At 45.3% G+C, this 19,900-nt stretch overlaps 1 protein-coding gene across 3 annotated transcripts in view; it reads right to left on the minus strand.

Moving 5' to 3' along the window:
• MTMR2 (myotubularin related protein 2) overlaps positions 1-19,900 on the minus strand; it is a 74,862-nt gene that overhangs the window by 43,019 nt on the left and 11,943 nt on the right. For 2 of the 3 annotated variants that reach the window (XM_068266838.1, XM_068266837.1), the window contains exons 2-3: positions 15,570-15,675; positions 6,761-6,826 (exon numbers count right to left, since the gene is read on the minus strand). In XM_068266838.1, coding sequence (XP_068122939.1) covers positions 6,761-6,818 — 58 coding nt within the window. In that variant the 5' untranslated portion in view covers positions 6,819-6,826; positions 15,570-15,675. The remainder of the gene's footprint in view (positions 1-6,760; positions 6,827-15,569; positions 15,676-19,900) is intronic. The other variant, XM_068266839.1, reaches the window with a different exon arrangement.

The following is a 19,900-nucleotide window of genomic DNA, read 5'->3' on the forward strand; positions in this document are numbered from 1 at the left end:
ACTGCACACATGCAAGCCGCCCTGCACCTGCGTAGTGCTGTGGTGCTCTTCCACATATGGGCGCTGGAACAGCGAAGTGGTGAGGATGAGGGAACCTTCTGAAGCCTACCAAGGTAAGTATTTGAATTTCTCTCCCTACAATCTCACGTTTGCTTTAAAGCGGAATATAACCCAGCATTTCTTCTTTGCTCTAAAAAATTATTTACAGCATATTATATACTACCACCATTTTTTATTTTACTAGAACAGCATTCAATTAGTTAAACAAATGTCTTGAAAGTTCAGTGCAGAGAAATATGGATGCATCCGAAGAGTAGATAATGTTATGTTGTGTTTAATTGTATCAAGTGAGGAATGTGACACATTCTCTGTGCAGAAGCTCCTGGACACAGAGAGACACTAAAAGCATTTCTGCCTTCAATACAACATGAATAAAACCAGTCATGAAAAAATGAAAAGGCAGCTCTCAAAGCAAAAAAAACTGTACTTTTGGGAACTTATAATTTCTAAATGAATAAGAATACTTACGCACAAAAGCAAATATGATAACTGTATGACATATAAAAAGTAGATAAACATGTTTTTATAAATATTAGGTCGGGGGTTTATACCACTTTAACCTCCCTGGCGGTAAGCCCGTGCTGAGCACAGGCTATGCCACCGGAAGGCACCGCTCAGGCCCCCCTGGGCCGATTTGCATCATTTTTTTTTGCTACACGCAGCTAGCACTTTGCTAGCTGCATGTGCAATCCGATTGCCGCTGCTATCCGTCGCGCTGCAGCCGCCCCCCCCCCCCCTTCCTCCAGACCCCGTGCGCTGCCTGGCCAATTAGTGCCAGGCAGCGCTGTGGGGTAAATCGGAGTCCCCTTTGACGTCACGACGTCGGTGACGTCATCCCGCCCGTCGCCATGTTCTTCGAACGGGATCTCCGATCGCCTCCGGCTGGGGGGATGCCGCTGAGCAGCAGCTATCATGTAGCGAGACCTTGACTCGCTACATGAAAAGAAAAACATTTTTTTTTTAAACGGCTTTGCTGCCCCCTGGCGGATTTGAATAAACCGCCAGGAGGGTTAAGGAGGAACTCCAGTGAAAATAATGTAATAAAAAATGTGCTTCATTTTTTACAATAATTATGTATGAATTATTTAGTCAGTGTTTGCCCATTGTAAAATCTTTCCTCTCCCTGATTTACATTCTGACATTTATCACATGCTGACATTTTTACTGCTGCCAGGTGATGTCAGTGTGCGTAGCTGCTGCTTGCTTTTTTGGCAGTTGGAAACAGCTGTAAACAGCCATTTCCCACAATGCAACAATGTTCACAGACAGGAAACTGCCAGGACCATGGTCCTCACAGATTCCTGTGGGAGGGGTTTTACCACAATATCAGCCATACAGAACCCCCTGATGGATGATCCATTTGTGAAAAGGAATAGATTTCTCATGGGAAAGGGGGGGATCAGCTACTGATTGGAATTAAGTTTAATTCTTGGTCACGGTTCCTCTTTAAGCATCACAAAGAACTAAAATGATACAATTCAAACCTCGGCATTGTCCTTACTCTCCATATATTACATTGGATGGACAGTACCATCTTCCCTGAGTTCTGGAGACGTGGGGAAACAAACAGGGATCTCTTCCACCCAAAGTGGCTGTGCCCTCCTACACCAGATTTATGGCAGGAGATAACCTCACGTATCTTAGCTTTAAAGTGTACCTGAGCCAAAGTTCAGGTACAAAACTAGATACTTACCTAAATGACGGAAGTCTCAGGATGCTTTTGAGGCTTCCCTCTGTACTCTCCCCGTCGCTGATTGCACCCCACCGGAGATTAGCGACATTGCAATGTCGTCAATTCCTATTGGGCCGCGCGGGTCCTCTTCTGCATTCTTGGCCGCGCTGTAGACGCTCCAGCCCGCCGGCACAGTAGCACGAATCTGCGGCCTCCAGACTACTGCGCATGAGCAGCCGTGCTCGCCTGTCTCTTGCGCGGCCATGACAGCAAGGAGTAGAGCTGTGCAGCCTCGATGTGGAGAGGTGCCACGCCCAGCATTGGGGAGCTGCTGTTGACCGAGGGAAGACGCAATAGGATCCTGAGGCTTCCCTCTTTTAAACGTGGGATATATAATAGCAGTGTATTTTTGCTTTAAAGAGAACTTGAGGTGAGAGAGAGATTATTATTGATTTATAAAGCGCCAACACATTCTGTGGCGCTGTACAAAGTGAGAAAGATATGGAAACTGACATTTATTAATGTAAGTTGCCTGTGTCTCTCAGGGCTGGTGCACACCTAAAAGCGCTAACAGAATCGCAAATGCTGAGCGTTTATGGAAGCAATTTTTCAGAGTGATTTCAGGCATGTGTATGGCGATTTTTGGAGTGTTTTGATGTAGCAATTTAAATTTTTTTATACAGTTTGAGCTGGAGGTGAACAGCTTTTTTTTATTTATTGTTTTTAATTTTTTTAAAGGCTGGGAAAATCTCTCCGTTAGGCCTGGAACCCACTGAAAACCGCAAACGCAAAACGCAACCGCTAGCGTTTTGTCTGAGCGGTTTGCAAGCGGATTCATGCGCGTTTTGGGTCGTGTTTTGCAACATTGTATTTTTTTCCCCAGCGGGTGCCTAGCGTTTTGCGCTTTGCGTTTTTATCCTGATTGGTCCTGTGAATTATTTTTCATTTTGTTACAGTGTGCTGAACCGCAAAACGCTAGCAAAACCGCTCAGTTTAGGTTTTACTGAGCGTTTCCGCTAGCGGTTCAATACTTTACATTGAAGCGCTAATGCTCCCAAAGTGCTGCACGTCCTGCGTTTGCGTTTCTGAGAAACGCAAACGCTCCTGTGGAAGTTGCCCCATCCATTAACATTAGCCCAGCGTTTTGGCAAACTGCTAGCGTATCGCAGTGCTGCCAAAACGCTGCCAAAAGCGCTCCCGTGGGTTCCAGCCCTCATAGCTCTTTTAGAGCGATTTTCCACTTTTCCCATATTTGACATTGAAGCTGAATTGCTTCAGAAATGCTGCAGTGCTGAATGTTTGCATTAAAAAAAAAAAAAAAAAAAAAAAAAAAAAAAAAAAAAAAATAAATCACCACATCACTCTGGTTTGATCCTCCCCATACAAATACATACGCGAAATGCATAGTTTTTAAAAACGCTCAGTAGCGCTCTTGGTGTGCACCAGCCCTAATACTTTTTGCCATAAACCCTGAACAAGCATGCAGATTAGGTGCTCTGACTGAAGTCTGACTAGATTAGATGCATGCTTGTTTCCGGTGTGTGATTCAGACACTACTGAAGTATAAAAAAAGAGCGGCAGAATGCCAGCAACTGGTATTGTTTAAATGGAAATAAATGTGGCAGCCTCCATATCAGTCTCACCTCTCCAGAGTCTAGTACCTAACTTTTAGGGCTAGTTCACACTCGGAGCGCCGCTTGCCCGCGATCATGTTTGGCTCTGCGATCGTGATTTGCGGACAAAATCTCACGATTCAGCGGGATTTGCACTTGCGATTCCCCGTTCAATAGAATGAGAATCACAGCGCAGTCGCCCCTGAAACTCTGCATGCAGCCCATTTGCGATTGATTGAAATTGCAAACGCGGCATTGTGAATGTATCCATAGGGATACATTAGTAGCAACGCTTTGCTGGTCCCTGGCGCTGAAAAAAAAAAAGACGCCAAGTGTGAACCAGCCCTAAAAAAAAAAAAAAAAAAAACAACTCAAAACTCACAGGTTTGCTTTAAATTGGCGCTTAAAGAGAACCTGAACTGAATATAAAAAGTCAAAATAAGTACACACAGGTCATACTTGCCTCCTGTGTAGTCTACTCCTCAATCTCTTTCTCCTCTCTTGCGTCCTGTTTGTACACTGTGACCAATGGAATTCTCCGTCCTCCATTTTAAAAATGGCCATTACTCCATAACAGCTTCCTGGTCTGCACACTGTTAAACTGTAATATCACCCACCTGACCCATAGGGAAACATGGGCATTACCTTGCACATTCAGTTGTAACTGACAGCTGCTTATATATAACTGACAGCAACTGGTATATTTCAGTTCTGACAAAATATTGTCATAAATGGAAGGGATTACTGTAAGAAGAAAATGGTGAGCTTCTGAGAGGAACTGACAGCGAGGCAAGTATGTAATATTCATTTGCAGCTACGTCATGCGTTTATTTTAAATAATTTTACTCGCTTCAGGTTCCCTTTAAAGTTAAAGACCTCTTCCACAACCTCTACTCCAAGCCACCAGCCTATTCACTGAGCATAGCTGTAAATGGGCCATGGCGGAAGGCAGAGATTGCAGCAACAATATAGGACAGATTACACAATGCTGGAGGCTGTAGCTGTTCGTTGGAAAAAGTACATTTGACCGAGACATGGAGGAACCTGTTAGGACAGTCAAAGGGGAGAGGAGTATCATGTTCCCAGCAGGGAAGGATCTAAACAACAACCAGAAGTTGTACTAGAAATTTCCAGAGCGAATGAATGCAACAGGAAATGATTTTGTTTACTAGACAGGTGTAGTGTCCATTTCACCAAGACCTGTCAGATAAAAATGTTATGTGAGGTAAATTACCTCATGCGGTAAAAACTGAGAAGTTACAAAGATTATCACACACAGAGTAATAGTTTGATACATTTTCAAACAACTTCATGACAATTCACAAACATTGTGGTATTTCATCTGGTACCGTATTTGATGAATAATGCATGGAAAATAGAAGCCAAATCTGATACAGAAAGCATTTTGTATTTTACGGACAAGTAAAGAAAGAACAAGTCCATGCTGCATGAAAACCATTAGCACCTTATAATAACCATTTTTTATTTACCACACAATAATATTGTGGCTTTGTGTTTTACAACAAATGTGAAATTAGGAAAAGTATGTTTTAATTAACTTTCTTACTTTCCTGAATAGTTGAATTAACTTTCCTCTTTTCTCTGCCCCCTGATTTCTCCCTTCTTAAAGGGAACCTGAAGCGAGTAAAATTATATAACATAAACACATGACGTAGCTGCCAATGAATATTACATACTAACCTCACCATCAGTTCCTCTCAGAAGCTCACCATTTTCTTACAGTGATCCCTTCCAGTTCTGACAAGATTTTGTCAGGACTGAAATATATCAATTTCTGTCAGTTATTTATCAGCAGCTGTCAGTTACAACTGAATGTGCAAGGTAATGTCCATGTTTCCCTATGGCTCAAGTGGGTGATATTACAGTACTGTGCTGGGCAGGAAGCTGTTATGGGGTAATGGCCATTTTTAAAATGGAGGATGGAGAAATCCATTGATCACAGTGGACAAATGGGACGCAGGAGAGGAGGAAGAGACTAAGGAGTAGACTACACAGGAGGCAAGTATGACCTGTGTATGCTTATTTTGACTTTTTATTTTCAGTTCAGGTTCTCTTTAAGCGCCAATTTAAAGCAAACCTGTGAGTTTTGGGGTTTTTTTGTTTGTTTTTTTTAGGGCTGGTTCACACTTGGCGTGTTTTTTTTTCAGCGCCAGGGACCAGCAAAGCGTTGCTACTAATGTATCCCTATGGATACATTCACAATGCCGCGTTTGCAATTTCTTTATCACCCTTCTGTGACCTCATAAATGGCTGTTTGATTTCTTACTGACAGCTCCAGGCTGGAGATAAAATACCAAACATCTCACTTGTCTTATTGCATTGTGAATTAGCATTTATGAGGTATTTACCCAACAAGTTTGATATTTACTTAACAAGTTTGGTAATTTACTTCAGTCAGTAATTGTAGTTTTCCCAATTTGTGGGATAACCACACCTGGGCGGAACCACAAACAGCCAATCAGATTTCACCCATTCACGTCAATGGATAAAATGTAAAAAAAAAAAAAAAACTTTCATTCTCACACTAATGAAGCCAGAGTCCCCAAACTTGGCACAGTTGGTCACTTGGTGAAAAATTCAGGGAAAGTGAACAGAGCATAAAAGAGTCAAATTTCAGCAATTCATTTTCAATGGGAAAATGTAAACTGCAGCCATTCTTACACTGTTAATATCAGAGGCCTCAAACCTGGTACTGTCGGTCATTGGCTGAGCCACAAACAGCCAATCAGATTTGTTTGGTTGATTTAATGGGAAATTTTTAACTGCCTCCATTCTCACACTGTTGATGCCAAGGACTGCAATGCTTCACAAACTTCATCACAAAAAGTAGGCAGAGCTAACAACCAAAATTATAAATCGGAACAAATAAACTGCAGCCATTCTTATACGGTTAGTGGCTGAGTTCTCAAACTTGGCACCGTTAATCACTGGGTGACTGGGATTAATGTTCAGGAAAGTGGGTGGCGCCTACAATAGCCAATCAAAATTCACCTATTGCTTTTCAAAGCAATATTTAAATTGCTGCCATTCTTCAACATGATTGCTGCCATTCTTCAAACATGCTACAGTCGATCATTAATTGACTGGGGTTCAAATCCTGAAAAGTGGGAAAAATCACAAACAGCCAGTCAGATTTGTTTTATTGATTTTAATGGGAAATTTCAACTGCTTCCTTTCACATTATTGATGTCAAGGTCCCCAAATCTCACAAACTTGGTCATTGAGTGTTTGTGTGTTAGGGTTATATAAAGTGTCCAGACCCAACACCACCCAAATACATACCCTGGCAGCTGCTAGTGTTTGATAAAATCAGTCATTTTCTGCTTTACGGCACGCGATAATGTTTTGTGAACTGAGCTCAAAATGTTCAAAATTGGATTGTATTTTAGCTTACCCATGTCTTTGACCACCTCTCCGGGTAGCAGAAGTAGTTCCTCCATTCCAGCGAGCATTCTGAGAGCTGCAAAAGCAGACATGTAAATTCCTTTGAGAAACAAACTTAAACAGCTAAACGCATTAACACCTAACACAGAGCACTAGATGTGGGCAGTAGCAACAATACTGATTAGAAGCAACTTACAGAGTATATTCATTCTGCGGCGGCAGGAGGAGAAGGGGAAACAAATCACTAATTACAACGTTTTCTTCAAATCTCTGTACAATGCTGTCACTGCGGATTTCACAACAGGCCAGAGATGACATGTAAATCACCACAGCAAACATGAACAGACAAGACAACAGCTACAAGCCTACTAGGAAAAAAAATAATAAACACTACTATTCGGAAACCATTTCTCACAGGAGCCCAGCAAGAGATTTGCAGAAAAAAAATCTCTCTCACTTTATTTGGAATGCAAAATAGTATGTTGGATGATTATCAGGCCCCTGCTCATACTTACAGAGTTTGCGAAGCCTTGATCATTGCATAGCTAATGTATTTCAATGACATGGGTTGTTTGTGCATTTTGTTCGAGTTTTAAAATCGTGTAGCAGGTCTTTTTGTGTGTGTGTGTGTGTGATTTACATTCAATGTAACCAAGTACCTTGGGGTGACCCAAACCACTAGGAATGTATAGGGGGATAAAAGAGACCGAAAAGCCCTCCTCATAGGCAAATGCAGAGGGGGGGGGGGGGGGATTACAGCTGCCCAGAATCCCCCCTCAGACCAGGGCCAGGCACAAATTGAGACATCAGAATATCTGCAGGTATCCTGCAGCTCACAGCACTGCCCCATTTCTTTCCCTGCTACAGTTGGCATTGTAATGAAGCAGCAGCATGTGTACAGAGCATGGAGCAGCAGCGTTTGTACAGGGCACGGAGCATCAGTGTGTGTACAGGCCATGGAGCAGTAGCGTGTGTACAGGGCATGGAGCACCAGCGTGTACAGAGCATGGAGAAACAGCAGTGTGTACAGGGCATGGAGCATCAGTGTGTGTACAGGGCATGGAGCATCAGTGTGTGTACAGGGCATGGAGCACCAGTGTGTGTACAGGGCATGGAGCACCAGCGTGTGTACAGAGCATGGAGAAGCAGCAGCGTGTGTACAGAGCATGGAGCAGCAGCGTACGTACAAAGCATGGAGCAGCAGCGTGCGTACAAAGCATGGAGCAGCAGCGTGCGTACAAAGCATGGAGCAGCAGCGTGCGTACAGAGCATGGAGCAGCAGCGTACGTACAAAGCATGGAGCAGCAGCGTGCGTACAAAGCATGGAGCAGCAGCGTGCGTACAAAGCATGGAGCAGCAGCGTGCGTACAAAGCATGGAGCAGCAGCGTGCGTACAAAGCATGGAGCAGCAGCGTGCGTACAAAGCATGGAGCAGCAGCGTGCGTACAAAGCATGGAGCAGCAGCGTGCGTACAAAGCATGGAGCAGCAGCGTGCGTACAAAGCATGGAGCAGCAGCGTGCGTACAAAGCATGGAGCAGCAGCGTGCGTACAAAGCATGGAGCAGCAGCGTGCGTACAAAGCATGGAGGAGCAGCGTGCGTACAAAGCATGGAGGAGCAGCGTGCGTACAAAGCATGGAGGAGCAGCAGGTGTACATAGGGGCGCGACGGATAGCGGCGTATCGGCGGGTAGCGGCGGCGATCGGATTGCACACGCAGCTAGCAAAGTGCTAGCTGCGTGTAGCAAAAAAAAAAAAAAAAATATGCAAATCGGCCCAGCGGGGCCTGAGCGGTGACTTCCGGCAATTGCTCCCAAGCACAATACACATCTGAGACAGTATTTCCCAGAAGTTCAAAAGGTAAGGACATGACTGGCTATGGGCATAATTAGCCATCTCCTAATTAGAGGCTAGGTAGAGAGTCCCTACTTGAATGTCTAGGTTCATTTGCCTTTTTCAACCTAATTGACCTATTCACTTTAGCATTCAGTTTCCTCTGGCCAGGTGACCAATTACCCTGAAGCCAGCTGGCTTCGATCAGACATACACATGACATAGGCAGAAAAATGAAAGAATATGTTCCTGTATTATCCTTAACATCATCAGCACCCCAATATATCACCACAATCGCAAAACAAAAATTTGTGCATGTGGAAAAACACTGTAAATTGCATGCTGAATTCACGTGACTCCAAGTGGATAAGTGTGAATGCTGCCATACTGCAACAGATAAAGTATGGTAAATAAAAATGCTAGCAGTGCAGAATTTCCCGTAATGAATAAGCCTCTTCTACGGCTGCATAAAAATTTGTGTTAAATTGTAATTATGAGCATCTCACTGATCATTTATTATACACATACTAGACCTAATGATGGGGTAACAACAAGATAACTTTATCTGATGCCCACTAGATAATTACCACTCACCTCTACCGGAGTCGGCACGGCTGTTTAACCTCCCTAGCATTATGATTATTTCTGGATTTAGGGTATAAAAGCCATGCAATTTTTTCATGAGCTTTTAGACCCTAAAAACAAGGAAAAAAAAAAAAAAAAAAAAAAAAAAAAAAAAACCATACTGCACAGAGATCTGCAGTAGCTCCTGCATATAGCTCACTCAGGCACGGGATTACCGCTCTGAGCTGCGGATTTCCATCCTGAGCCTGACTCGGAATTACCGCTCTGAGCTGTGGATTTCCATCCCGAGCCTGACTCGGGGTTACTGCTAAGGAGGTTAATGGAGATGGGTCTGCAAGTCCCAGCTTGCATGCACATTTACTGCAAATTGTAGGCCGCTTGGGATCTGTCCGATCAAATATATTCTCTGCAACTAGAGGAAGCTCGCTACAGGTTAGATACTCAGCTATGTAAAAGCTGCACATGCGCCAGCCTGGTTGTGTGCGTGCGTAGTACGGTTCCACTCATCTTCAGAAGTACTCTGGCATGCGAGTGCTTTGGAAGACAGTACAAGGAGTCCTAAAGCGGTATTTGACCTGCAGGGGCAGATGCATTACCCCCATAGGCTATATGGGGAGTGCTTCTGCTTTTCTGGCATTATTGCAGACAACACAAAAGCGTGCAGTGTTCTCCCCAGGCTCTTTTAGCCGGGTGCTCCACCCGGCTAGTTTTGGTCAGCACCCGGCTGTCATCGGCTCACATCCTCCTTCTATGCTGTAAGCAGAGTTGCACACAGAAGCACCGGCCCTGTATTCTCTCATCTCGCCCCACCCGGCTACTTTTTTATGCCACCCGGCTACTATTTCAAGCCATCTGGGTGGAAAAAATTTCTGGGGAGAAAACAGGCACGGCCCGCTTACTGCAATGGATCGCAGCCTGACAAGTAGGCCTGAACGATTGATTAAGACCGAAATCGCAATCACGGACACGACGATTCCATGATCGTGAACGCGTCGATTTCTCACAATATCCCTCCCGCAGTGTAGCAGTTCAGCCAGGCAGAGGCAGGCAGTCCATCTTCCACTTGCCGCTCCATGCAATTAGCGGTGGCTTAGCGGCTCTAACCATCTCCTTCCTTCTTCCTAGTGCCGCCTCCACCTCCGACATCATCACAGGGCTCAGCCTCTCACTTTCTCCCTCTGCCTAGCACGTCATTGGCTGGGCGGCCGGCCACCGCATGCTCTCACACTCTTTCACTCCGCCCAGCCTAGCACATCATCAGCTGGGCAGGTGGCAGACTCCGCCCACAGGCTCTCATGCTTTCTTGCTCCTAGCCTAGTGCGTTATCAGCTGGGTGGGCGGCGCCACGGAAGGCGTTTGGCCAGGCAGTGACAAGAGTTTGGCCAAGCAGTGACATACAGTACCACTACCTACTATGAGCCAGGCATCCAGGCTAACATTTATCATGGCTCCGCCCCCCGCCTCCTTTGCAACTCTGCACAATGCACATCAGATCACTCTGACACCCTGTGTGTGCCTCATTATGTGTGTGCAAGATGATGTGTGCTGTGGGCACTGTGCATTTCAGCCGAGGTGACTCTGAGCTGGACTGTGTGATATATTAAAGCTTGATTTGAGGAAATTCGTGAATCAAATTAAAATCGCAATTTCTGACAGAAATCGTGCAATTCAATCTTTTCCTAAAATTGTTCACGCCTAGTGACAAGTGTGAACGGATCCTATATATAAAATAGGAGCCATTCACTGCCAATTTTGCAATGAGTGGAGAACGGACAAAAAAAAAAAATGTCCATTCTCAGCTCAAGTGGAACACAGCCTTAAACTACAGATGAAATTTGATGACAAATCCACTTTCAATCCCGCTTTCTACAAATTCAGGCCATGACATTTCCTTCCTGATATACTCATTTTCTGTGCAGGAGAAGGAGAGAGAGGAGAGGAGACCGGCACTGAAGTCAGCTTATTAATTCCAAAGTGTGGAACATACAAAGCAAATACAATTGGTGCAAACATGCAGCATACCGGTGCTTGAAATGTTGTGGGTGGCGGTGGGTGCTGGGCACTGATAGCTTTACAGCCGTTTCGCGCAGAGCCTCCGTAGAAGCGCATACCTGCTCGAAACATCCGTAAGGCTATCAGTGCCCAGCACCCACAACGTTTCAAGCACCTGTATGTTGCATGTTTGCACCAATTGTATTTGCTTTGTATGTGCCACACTTTGGAAAAAATAAGCTGACTGCAGTGTCGGTCTCCTCTCCTCTCTCTTCTTCTCCTGCACAGCATATTGCTATTAGCTCTGATCAGAGCACGCAGCCACAGTGTGCGAGACAACGTGGGTCCTGCCAGCTCCCTGCTCAAGAATGCTTTAATTGCTGTAGTGCCAACCGAACAACCTCTCTACACCATACTCATTTTCTGACTAAATAGCAGAATAAAAATGTTTAGTAGTTGACGAGAGGGGAGGGGTAGTGCCGAGTCCTGGCTCCTGCTATTGCATGAGAGAATTAAAAGGTGGCTCTACAGAGAATTAAAAGGTGGCAATACGCTATTTGATTTGGTGACCGATCGACCATCCTCCTGTTTTAAAAGCTCAACCATTGTACCAATTCCAAAAAAATCAAAACCTACACGTTTAAATGACTACAGGCCTGTTGCCCTGACATCATTGGTCATGAAAGCATTCGAAAAACTGATAATGACTTATCTGAAATCCATCACAGATCCCCTGCTGGACTCTCTGTAATTTGCCTACAGGCCTAATAGATCCGCAGACAATGCCGTGAACATGTGTATGCATTATGTACTACAGCATCTAGACACCCCAGGAACCTACACCAGGATTTTATTTATAGATTACAGCTCTGCATTTAATACCATAATTCCAACACTGCTGCACAGCAAGCTCTCCCAGCTACACATACCTGAATCCATCTGCAAATGGATAACCGATTTCTTAACCAATAGGAGACAGCAGGTCAGACTTGGGAAGCACTCACCAAGCTCTCTGGCAGTCAGTACTGGTGCACCCCAGGGCTGTGTGCTTTCCCCACTGCTCTACTCACTGTACACCAATGACTGCATCTCCACAGATCCATCTATTAAGGTTCTGAAGTTTGCAGTAGTTGGTCTCATACAAAACGGGGACGAGTCTGCATACAGGCATGTGGTGGGACAGCTTTCCTCCTGGTGCAGCAGCAACAACTTGGAACTAAATGCTCTCAAAACTATGGAGATCATAATAGACTTCAGGAGATCCCCCCCCCCCCAGCACCTCCCCTTAACCATAAATGGATCCACAATAACCCAAGTAGAGTCATTCAAGTTTCTTGGGTCCACGATCTCACACAACCTAAAATGGGACAACAACACTGCCACTATTGTCAATAAAGCGCAACAGAAGATGTACCATCTACGGCAGCTGAAAAAGTTTGGCCTACCTCAAAATCTAATGGTGCAGTTCTACACTGCAATCATCGAATCCACCATAACATCATCTATGACTGTATGGTTCGGCTCCTGCTCAACATTCGAAAAGGTGAGGCTGCAGCGCATCATCCGAACAGCGGAAAGGATAAGTGGCTGTAGCTTACCTCCCCTGCAGGATCTTTACGCTAGCAGGTGCAGAAAGAGAGCATCCAAAAATTGCCTCTGACCCCTCTCACCCAGCTCACTCCATCTTCCAGCGCATGCCTTCAGGAGTAAGATTCCGGTCAATTGCTACCAAAACCTCCAGACACAGGAACAGCTTTTTTTCTCAAGCGGTAGCCATACTTAATGCTGAACCACGTTAGAGCTGCTAGGACTGAAAGTAATCAGCACAGAACTAAACATGAACAATTCTCACATTGCTTACTGCCACTATACTTATAATGTCCTTGACTTGTAATATAGACACTCTGTCCTTGTATTGTTTTTGTTTGTGTTTGTTAAGTAACTGCCAAGACAAATTCCTTGTAGGTGCAAACTTACTTGGCGAAATAAAATGGATTCTGATAAATAAAATTGATTCTGATAATTATCAAACCTGATGAAAATCGGTGCTGCCAAGAGCATGCCCAATCAACAATGCAACCAATTTCAGGCCGAAATTGGTCGCATCTATCGATCAAACATGCTGCAAGATGTCAGCTGTCGTGGTCGATCGGGTGCAGGCAGTAACGTCGTGCGATATCGGGAAGAGCTACAAAACCCCCCGATGCTGTTCCCCCAGTATATAAATGTGCCCCCCATTTGGATATTTATACATTACTAGTCCTATGCCACCCACTGAGCGGTGCCCATCTGTCTTTGGAATTACACTCCTCCATTTGTGCCATATAAGCCGCTGGCCAGGGCCGAGCCTGGGCGGGTGCAAGGCACCCAGGCGCCTGCCTCTGAGAGGCGCCGCCCGGCCGCCGCTCTCCCCATGTGGCCACCGCTCTCCCCCTGTGGCCGAAGCTCGCTCGCTCCCTCTAGCCGCCGGCGCCGCCGCGTCAGACCTCGATCAGGCGGGCGGGCACTAGGACCTAGCACGCCGCACTGATATGAGGAAGTCACATCACTTCCGCATATAGAGCGGGTGCGTCCAGCGCCCTCTTACTGGTCGGGTCGCCCGCTGATTGAGGTCTGAAGCTGCTGCAAGCTGAGGGGGGAGCGGCGGCAGCGGATAGAGGGGAGGGGAGCGCTCCTGTCACTAACTACCTAAACGGGGACCCTATACCCCTGGCTACCTAGACTTGGCACATATACCCCCTGGCTACCTAGACTGGGGCACATATACCCCCTGGCTACCTAGACTGGGCACATATACCCCCTGGCTACCTAGACTGGGGCACATATACCCCCTGGCTACCTATGCTGGGCACATATACCCCCTGGCTACCTATGCTGGGCACATATACCCCCTGGCTACCTATGCTGGGCACATATACCCCCTGGCTACCTATGCTGGGCACATATACCCCCTGGCTACCTATGCTGGGCACATATACCCCCTGGCTACCTATGCTGGGCACATATACCCCCTAGCTACCTATGCTGGGCACATATACCCCCTAGCTACCTATGCTGGGCACATATACCCCCTGGCTACCTATGCTGGGCTCATATACCCCCTGGCTACATATGCTGGGACATATACCCCTGCCTTCATATGCTGGGACATATACCCCTGCCTTCATATGCTGGGACATATACCCCTGCCTTCATATGCTGGGACATATACCCCTGCCTTCATATGCTGGGACATATACCCCTGCCTTCATATGCTGGGACATATACCCCTGCCTTCATATGCTGGGACATATACACCTGTCTTTATATGCTGGGACATATACACCTGCCTACATATACTGGGGACATATACCCCTGCCTACATATACTGGGCACATATATCCCTGGCTATATATTCTGGGGACACTGGCATTATGTGCATTTACTGGTGAAAATCTGTCTCTTATTATGTGCATTTGCTGGTGAAAAGCTGTCTCTTATGTGCATTTGCTGGTGAAAAGCTGTCTTATTATGTGCATTTGCTGGTGAAAAGCTGTGTCTTGTTATGTGCATTTACTGGGGGAAAGCAGTCTCTTGTTATGTGCATTTACTGGGGAAAAGCAGTCTCTTGTTAGGTGCATTTACTGGTGAAAAGCGGTCTCTTGTTAGGTGCATTTACTGGTAAAAAGCGGTCTCTTGTTAGGTGCATTTACTGGTGAAAAGCGGTATCTTGTTATGTGCATTTACATGGGGGAAAGCTGTCTCTTATGTGCATTTAGTGGGGAAATTTTGTCAGTAAAAATCTTTTGTCAGTAAATTTTTAGGTATTTGTCAGTAAAAAATAACGTGAAAGGGTGGCAACACTGGCAGGCTGCGTGGCGCAACGGGAAAGATACAGGCAGCCCACCTTGGGCTTGGCAGGGGGGAGGAGCCGACGTCAGCGAGAGAGAGTAGGGTGGCCGCAGGCAGCCATAAATACGCAGTGTGTGACTGCGTCGCACTCGCAGAGCCTCTCAGCCTGAGTCAGTCCAGAGACTAGCAGACTCGCAGGAAGCCAAAGCCAGCCAGGAGCAAGCCCATGGAAGAGGGGTAGGAATGGGGTATCACATGCATGCGTAAACAGGTGGAAGGTGTGGGTGTGATTAGGCAGGACATGGGTGTGGTTATGTGGTTGGGCGCGGTTAATTTAACCACTCCCATAGGCGCCAGAGAAAATCTTGCACCCAGGTGCCGGGCACCCCAGGCTCACCCTGCCGCTGGCATATAGCACAGGTGGGGAGAGGGGGAGGGATAAGACTTCACAGGCACCAAGTAAAGCTTTATAGGTTATCTTGATTCAGAGAACACTCAAATACCTTTGATTGAAAAAGAAAACAAAACACTCAGGTACAAAGTAGAAGTTACAACACCCTTGTATCTGTTTAAAAAGTACCTTTTGCAGGCTTGTGTGTCAGTGCAGAGTCCTCCTCTCTAGGGTGTGGTCACATGATCATGGCTGATGACATCATCACAGTTTAGGAGCCAGGCTCAGGAATCTACTGCGAAGAGTGGAAAGGAACAACTCATTGGCTTGATTTCCCCATCGTTCATTCATTCAGAGTGTCTCAGATGTATGCTGTGTGCTTCACCACCTGGTCATAAGAATAGCTCAGACACAGATCAAACTCTCATACTTGGAGCAGATGCTACTTGGTGACGCAGTGTTTACCCTTCAAAGTTATATTTAAAAAGGGTGTTTCCAGCTCCTCCCAGCCCTGGTGTTGCTCCAAGCAGAACAAAAGTCTTAATTATGTTTTTAGACATACATTAATGAGAAGCGAACAGGATAGGACTATTGAGGGGGTCCTTTTCTCTTTTCCTTTAAAGGATACTCGAGGTGACATGTGACATGATAAGATGGACATGTGTATGTACAGTGCCTAGCACACTAATAACTATGCTGTGTTCCTTTTTTTCCTTTCTCTGCCTGAAAGAGTTATACATCAGGTATGTAAGTGGCAGTTACACTGACAGACCACAGTGTGACCCTCACTGATAAGAAATTACAGCTATAAACCACTTTGCTAGCAGAAAATGGCTTCTGAGAGCAGGAAAGATATAAAAGAGTCACTAATTCATAGATGTTAGCTCTGGCATACTTCAATAAATGTGTCATTGAGCAATTGTGTCATTGAGCAAAAACAATAAAACTTAAAAAGTAGATTTAATATAAAATAAAACTTAAAAAAGTCATTTTTAGGAGAAGGAGAATAGACACAACTGTTTATTTCATTAGTTTATTTTCACATCGGGTGACATTTAATGAAATGCTACAGTTCCAGAGTTGTACTAATTTATGCCTGCAATGCCTTCTGTGTCACTGATCCAGAATCAGTATAAAGACCAGGTGCTGCACTGGTTGCATGCTTGTCCCACTTGTGAAGCTGAAATACCACAGATGCTAAAATATCAATACAATTGACAGGTAATTGGTATATACTGGAGATGGGGGGACCACTAGACCACCAGGGAAAACTATATGTGGATTGGGGGCTACCTGATCACCTAGGAATATAGTGGGAGGATAAGAGTCCACTAGACCAGGGCTTCCCAACCCTGTCCTCAATTACTTCCAACAGTGCATGTTTTATGTAAATCCACAGAGGTAGTTAACCAGCTCTGCTAATACACTTACAATGCAAAGTTACTGCTGCGCTCTCCAGACCTGCAACACATATAAGCTCCACATAGGGTAATAACGTTCAGTCTAAGCACTTATACAAGTCCAACTTCTAAATGCCACAAGTGCCTCATGCTCCCCAAGTGACAATCTCTTCTGTGTGCCCTCGTCCCCTCTCTCTAAATCAGGGGTCTCAAACTCGCGGCCCGCGGGCCATTTGCGGCCTTGGATACAATATTTTGTGGCCCTCGCTGGCAAAAGCTTCCTTATAGTTCGCTTCAGTGCTCCCAAGTAATCCGCTGCATCCCCGCCGCTAAACGAGGGCTGCAGAGCCCCCAAATCGCCCGGGGGGGGCAATCCGATGGCATTTCCTGGAAGGGGCAGAGCTTTCAGTTTCAGCTCTGCCCCTCCTGACGTCACTCGCCGCATGGATCGCCACCTCTCCCCGCCCCTCTCTGTGAAGGAAGAGTGAGAGGGGCGGGCAGAGGTGGCGATGCGCCGCGATTGTGAAATTCCTTATGCGGCCCAGCCTCATCCTGACTTTGCCTCCTGCGGCCCCCATGTAAATTGAGTTTGAGACCCCTGCTCTAAATGCTTACCAGATATGAGCCACCTCAGCTCTCAGGTGGGTCTTAGGCAATGCTTATAAACAATATGATCTTCACATAGGGTAATATTGTCCAGATGTCAGATAAACGTATACATTAAAATCGCCGTGCTTCTGTGATATCACCATGTGAATGTGCCAATCCACACACTACATGCCACACTTCTCAGCAGATATGGCCCACCTCTATCTGCAGGTGGAAAATGCGTTTAAGATACTCCAATCAAAAGCCACAACTCGTTTGCTTAAGCTGCCTCTTTCAAGGTTCTCTTTTTTAATCCGGTAAAATTCTCTGAATAAAAAGAGAGCCCCTGATGAGTCTGGCGTGAGGACTAAACGCGCGTAGGGCGGAGCTTAGCGTCTGACGTCGTACGCACACCAGGAAGCGAACGGACCGGCCGGTCTACACTTACAGTGCGCACGATTGCAAACCCTGCGGCTGAGGGAAAGAGCGGAGCGGGACATCGCGGATACCCGACACGGCACCCTGCACCCCAGCGGATGGGCATTGGATGTATTGCCTTGTTATATGCTGAACACTACTCTGGATGCGTAAGTGTGATTCTTTTAAGCGCATAGAGGCAGATGTTAACAATATTACGCTATGTGGCATTTTTATGTTTTTTATTGAGAGAATTTTACCGGATTAAAAAAAGAGAACCTTGAAATGATGGTGTAATGGTTAAGGGCTCTGTCTCTGACACAGGAGACCAGGGTTCGAATCTCGGCTCTGCCTGTTCAGTAAGCCAGCACTAATTCAGTAGGAGACCTTGGGCAAGTCTCCCTTACACTGCTACTGCCAATAGAGCGCGCCCTAGTGGCTGCTGCTCTGCTCTGGCGCTTTGAGTCCGCAAGGACTTTTGATTGGAGTATCTTAAACACATTTTCCACCTGCAGATAGAGGTGGGCCATATCTGCTGAGAAGTGTGGCATGTAGTGTGTGGATTGGCACATTCACATGGTGATATCACAGAAGCACGGCGATTTTAATGTATACGTTTATCTGACATCTGGACAATATTACCCTATGTGGCGATCAAATTCTTTTACAGAGTCGAGTGAGCGGTTTATAAGCATTGCCTAAGACCCACCTGAGAGCTGAGGTGGCTCATATCTGGTGAGCATTTAGAGAGAGGGGACGAGGGCATACAGAAGAGATTGTCACTTGGGGAGCATGAGGCACTTGTGGCATTTAGAAGTTGGAATTGTATAAGTGCTTAGACTGAACGTTATTATCCTATGTGGAGCTTATATGTGGTGCAGGTCTGGAGAGCGCAGCAGTAACTTTGCATTAGATCAATCCACACTGGACTTTCTGCAGCGATCCCAGCGATTGGTGAAAAACATTTTTTATGTAAACTTTGTGGCGCAGTTTTTTACATTTATTATCTGCTAATACACTAATTACCTAACCTGTGAATGTTTGTGGTTTTCCGCAAAACATGCACTGTTGGTGGGCCTTGAGGACAGGGTTGAGGAACTCCGAGTACACACGTCCGATAAAAATCGTTACAAAATGCCCGATAACGATAATTTGAAAGATAATCATTATTTTTTCTGAACGATAACGACCATTATCGCTCAATTCAGCCGATCCAACCCGGCGGATTTTTCAACCAATAATCATTTAGTTGTCATTATGTGTACACAGATAGCCCGAGAACTTTCATCTGTGATGTTCTGCGCATGTTTGTAATTCCGGAAGTTTCTTTACTTCGTAGTGAAAAAAATAACGTGTTTCTTCTTCTTCTTCTTTTTTTTTTTTAAATACACACCTCGAGCGAACGTTTACATACAGATCTCTATTTATCTGATGTTTTTTGTTATTGTGATTCTTTTTACCTAGTTGTGTTCGTTTGATGTAACTTTATCTTTTATCTTTCAATAGATACACATTATATACATTCAACAATGTATTACAAAATGTCAATTCCTCAGTTCTATTCGGTACTTGTATTACGTTTGCGGCCACTAAATATGACACGTTTCCGCTACACGAACGTTCAATAACGTACTTCCCACTAATAAGTACTCATATATATTTATATTTTTTAAAATTCATCAGTATGTGTGTACTATGTCGTCCGAGATATTTTTGCGTTACTTCCGTTTGCGCACGCATACATTATCGGTTGTCGTTTACTACTTTCTTCTAATATTGTTCACATATGTACAAAGTCGTTAGTTACGGGCGACTAATCATGCGTCAGTTGAATATCGTTTGTGCGTCACAGATCGTTCGTTCAGAGGAGTCTGAGGAGTCTGAGTCAGGGCAATTTTAGGCACCCGGAGTTGGAGTCGTTGATTTCATAAACTGAGGAGTCGGATGATTTTTGTAAAAAATCCACAGCCCTGTTAAGTATTAGACTAAGGAGTCGGAGGCATTTTGGGCATCCGGAGTCGGAGTTGGAGTCGTGGTTCCATAAACTGAGGAGTCGGAGTTGGAGTCATGGTTCCATAAACTGAGGAGTCGGAGTTGGAAGATTTTTGTACCGAC

Source organism: Hyperolius riggenbachi, chromosome 2 (assembly GCF_040937935.1).
Source record: "Hyperolius riggenbachi isolate aHypRig1 chromosome 2, aHypRig1.pri, whole genome shotgun sequence".
NCBI lineage: Eukaryota > Metazoa > Chordata > Amphibia > Anura > Hyperoliidae > Hyperolius > Hyperolius riggenbachi.